The 3,949-nt window shown below is 52.0% G+C and overlaps 2 protein-coding genes across 3 annotated transcripts in view; one reads left to right on the forward strand and one right to left on the reverse strand.

The window, feature by feature from the left end:
- The first annotated feature begins 93 nt into the window (after positions 1-93).
- On the forward strand, positions 94-1,604 carry MPV17L2 (MPV17 mitochondrial inner membrane protein like 2). 2 transcript variants are annotated; one of them, XM_023517201.1, is made up of 3 exons: positions 94-317; positions 428-556; positions 788-947. In XM_023517201.1, the coding sequence occupies exons 1-3, from the start codon at positions 264-266 to the stop codon at positions 827-829; spliced, it is 225 nt and encodes a 74-aa protein (XP_023372969.1). In that variant the 5' UTR covers positions 94-263; the 3' UTR covers positions 830-947. The 2 variants fall into 2 exon arrangements, with proteins under 2 accessions (XP_023372969.1, XP_012664925.1); XM_012809471.2 differs by having other exon boundaries at positions 99-317; positions 848-1,604.
- A 33-nt stretch (positions 1,605-1,637) lies between these two features.
- RAB3A (RAB3A, member RAS oncogene family) overlaps positions 1,638-3,949 on the reverse strand; it is a 5,183-nt gene continuing 2,871 nt past the window's right edge. Inside the window, exons 4-5 of the mRNA XM_003796560.3 lie at positions 3,161-3,285; positions 1,638-2,272 (exon numbers count right to left, since the gene is read on the reverse strand). Coding sequence (XP_003796608.1) covers positions 2,082-2,272; positions 3,161-3,285 — 316 coding nt within the window. The 3' untranslated portion in view covers positions 1,638-2,081. The remainder of the gene's footprint in view (positions 2,273-3,160; positions 3,286-3,949) is intronic.

Genomic DNA, 3,949 nt, shown 5'->3' on the forward strand with positions numbered 1-3,949 from the left:
GTGTGTCAGTTTGTGTCTCCTTCCTTCCAGGCACTTATTTATACATATTTATAATCTCTCTCCCTCACTGGGACTAACTTGTTCTGTGTTTTCCCCCTACCCCAGCCACCCTGCTGTTCTGCCCATCCCATTTGAATATCTTGGACCTTCTGCCTAGACTTTGGAGGTTCTATGCTTCCCGCTCTTGCCATGTCCACAGTACTCCCGGCCCCTGACCCATTTATCTTTATTCCTTCCCAGGCCTTGGCTGCCTGGAAGGCCAGATGCTGAGTGATAGCTGCCAGGAGTTGCGGGACAAGTTCTGGGAATTCTACAAGGTGGGAGCAGCCACCCAAACCCCGCCCACCCCAAGCCCTGTACACCCCACCTGTCCTGCCCCTCCGGGGTGTGACCACCCCCTCACCCACACTCTGACCCCTCCCTGCAGGCCGACTGGTGCGTGTGGCCAGCTGCACAGCTGGTGAACTTCCTCTTCGTGCCCCCCCAGTTCCGAGTCACTTACATCAATGGCCTGACACTGGGCTGGGACACATACCTGTCCTACCTAAAGTACCGGGTGAGCACATGAGTGGACCAGGCCCCCAGGGTACTCAGGGGGCCACATGTGGGAGCTCCCAATGGCAGTATAACCAACCTGGAGGGTAAAGGGTCTCCTGGGCCCCTGACAACCCATATCCTAGGGTGGGCCGTGGGGAGCTCATTTCCGGTGGTTAAAACTCAGCCCATCTTTGCTGTCTGATGTGACTTCAGCCAGATCCCTGCCATGTCTGTCTTTACCCAAGGACAGGTACAAGAGAGCTTGATTAGGAAGAACCTGAAATATGACTAGATCCTCTTGTGTAAACAGAGTCCAAGCTCCCTGACACCCTCAGCCTGCATGGCTCTGGACACCCGAATGGACTGAGCTGCCTGTTTCCCAGCACAGGATGCCAAATAGTGCAAGACTAACTCCCAGAGGACTACCCTTTGACTGGTGGTGAAACAGTTTCTGCCCAGGCCAGGGCACTGTGCCATGGCACAGCCCCAGTCCAACTCCTGAGCATCTGGTAGAGCTGTCACTTCCAAACACATTGCTGGCCCCATCTAGAACACAACCACAAAGATAGATGATCATCCCCTAGCCTTTCTCAGCAGGACCCTCATGTGACTTGTGACTAAGATGTCCCATCTTCAGCACGGGGCCCCACCCAGCCAGCCAGGGCTAGGCACCAACTCCTGGATACTAATGTGGCTTCGAGACCAAGACAAGGATATGGTCCATCCCCTCAGTGTAGGATCAGGCCTGAAGTTGGCCTCCACAAGCTTCAGACTAGACCAAGCAGCCTATATCCCTCCTATGATTGTGAACTATGGAAATTCCATTAAATTCTCTGTAATTGGCAATCCCAGGGATGACCAAAGCCAGTAGGGTCAAGGCTCAGAACTCAATACGGACACAGCATGGTCCATTCACTTTATTGGGTGTGTGTAGTGTTGTCATGACATCTCCTAGGGGACTGGAGGGCATGTTTGACACTCATGAGGTCAGAACAGGTCTGGGGGAGGGGGGCATAGGGTGGTGAATACCCACAGCACCCTTACCACCACCACTGAAAAAGAAAACTTTGGGGGAGAGGAACCAAGCAGGCTGGACTTTGACCCCCTTGGTACACACAGAGATACCCTGCCAGTGGCCTCACCCACTGTAGCAGACCCAAGGGGCTGGCAGACCTGGCCACCTCCCATCACCCTATCAGCCTGCTCTGTGGTGTCATCTGGCCCTTCTTCACAACTGACAAGTGGATGGGGGTGAATTTTAAAAAAAAAGTAGTGTCTCAGGAAGGTGAACAGTGAGTTCAGGGGGCCACAACACACCATGGCAGAGTGGGGTAGGGCTGTATGTACAGGGTAGACAGGGCAAGGGGTAGACGGGAGCCTGGGCCCCTGGGGGACATCTTCAATAAATAAATAAATAGCTACAATAATAAATAAAGGTGACAGTCTAAGTCAGGGGTAGGGGTCTTGTGCCCATGGCTTGTGGGGGCTGGGTTGGGTCTGGGTGGCTGGGGGTGGAAGAAGGGTAGGTTGGGGCAGGGCAGCTCTCAGCAAGCACAGTCCTGGTGTGGGGGCGCCTGCTGGTCAGTAAGCTGTGGGCCCTGCTTGGCGCCTGTAACTGCAGGGTCAGCCGTGTCCAAGGACTCAGACATCTTCTCACAGATGACATCCACCAGACGCTCAAAGGTCTGCTTGACATTAATATTATCCTTGGCACTTGCCTCAAAGAACTCAAACCCTGTAGTCAGGGAAGGGAAGGTTAAGACCACGGTCACCCCCTCCCCTGCCTCCCAACTCCTAGAGATCTCTCTGATGGAAGGAAAAGCCTGGAAATACCCGGTGCCAACTGGCCCACTAAAGACACCGACAGAAAGCCCCCTAAAGGTTCTGCAAGGAAGCAACTTTGAACTGGGTTAACCCTACATTTCCAGCCCTTCTTTCTTTACCCTAAAACTGTCCGTTTTTCACTGCCCTGGCAAGACCCTATCCCCCTCACCCTTGCTCCCTTCCCCACCATCCAGCCCAGTCCCATGCACTGGCCCTGGAAGCCTCTGTCATTCAGATCCAACTGTGCCCTCCCCATGCTCACATAGCCTCCATGTTCCCTCTTGCTCTCAGAAGAGTCCCAAAAGTCCCACATGTGGGTGACATTTCTTCCAGTTGACCCTCATGTTTTAGCCATGTAAAACTATTGCCAAAACACAGTAACTTCTTACCACTAGCCATTGCCCAAGCTATTTCTTCTGCCTGAAAGACCCTTTAAGCACCAGATCTATTTCCCCTCCCCACCAGGAAGCCTGGCTTCTCCCATGGACTTCTCAAGCCCAGGTCTATAACCTTCACCTCACAAAGCTAGATGTTTTTCAGAGGCCCCTACAACACCCAATGTGGGACTGGACAGAGAATGTTAGAATGAATCATTAACTCCTCACAGTGAACGTCTACATACCCCTTAAGATTCATTGGAAATGGCTCTTGGATCAAGGCCAGGTCCCAGAAAGTACAAGATGCCTGGATGTTAATCCAGGCTCTGGCATGGTTTTGCTTTGAGACCTTGGGTGTGTTCTCTTCCTTTGGGGGAATCTCAATGCCCTTGTTTTAGCCTCCAGTCCTGCTGGGCACTCACCAAGATGGTCAGCCAGCTGCCGGCCACGTTCTGATGATACCACTCTCTCATCTTCCATGTCACACTTGTTCCCCACTAGCAGCACCTGGGCATTGTCCCATGAGTAGGTCTTGATCTGGGTGGACCTGTAGGAGGCAGTAACGGGCAGGTTAGGGCTTGGAGGATCCAGGCTGGTCCAGGGTCTGTCTACAAGAAAGACAAAAGAGGAGAAAGACCCTGGGACCTGGCCTACCACCCTCCTTTTCCTCCATCTGCCCTTCATATACTTTTCTTTTTAGAGACAAGGTCTTGTTCTGGTCTGTCTACTAGATTGGAGTGCAGTGGTATGATCAGAACTCACGGCAGCCTTGAATTCCTGAGTGATCTCCTCCCTCTTCAGTCTCTGGAGTAGCTGGGACTATAAGCAGGCACTACCACACCCAGCTATTTTTTTTCTATAGAGGCAGGGTCCAGCTATGTAGCCTAGGCTGATCTCCAACTCTTGGCCTCAAGTGATCTTCCCATGCCGGCCTCCCAAAGTGTTGGGATTTCAGGCATGAGCCATGGTACCCAGCCTCTCAAATATTCTTTCCTCCGTCTGGGTGTTTGCTCCACTAGTTCCCTACTCTTGAAAGCCCCTCTTTCAAGCGACCTTTCCCACCCTTCCCAAATCCTCTCCCAGAAATAATTATCCCTTCTGTAGGAAATTCAGAAACTTTCTTAAAATGTATCATTATTTCTAGGCAGAAAATTTAAATGTTTACAACCTATGCAAACTGTTCTTATTGTTTTTGTCCCCAACTCCCCTTA

Source organism: Otolemur garnettii, unplaced genomic scaffold (genome assembly GCF_000181295.1).
Source record: "Otolemur garnettii isolate 467f Iridium unplaced genomic scaffold, OtoGar3 scaffold00105, whole genome shotgun sequence".
NCBI classification, from domain to species: domain Eukaryota; kingdom Metazoa; phylum Chordata; class Mammalia; order Primates; family Galagidae; genus Otolemur; species Otolemur garnettii.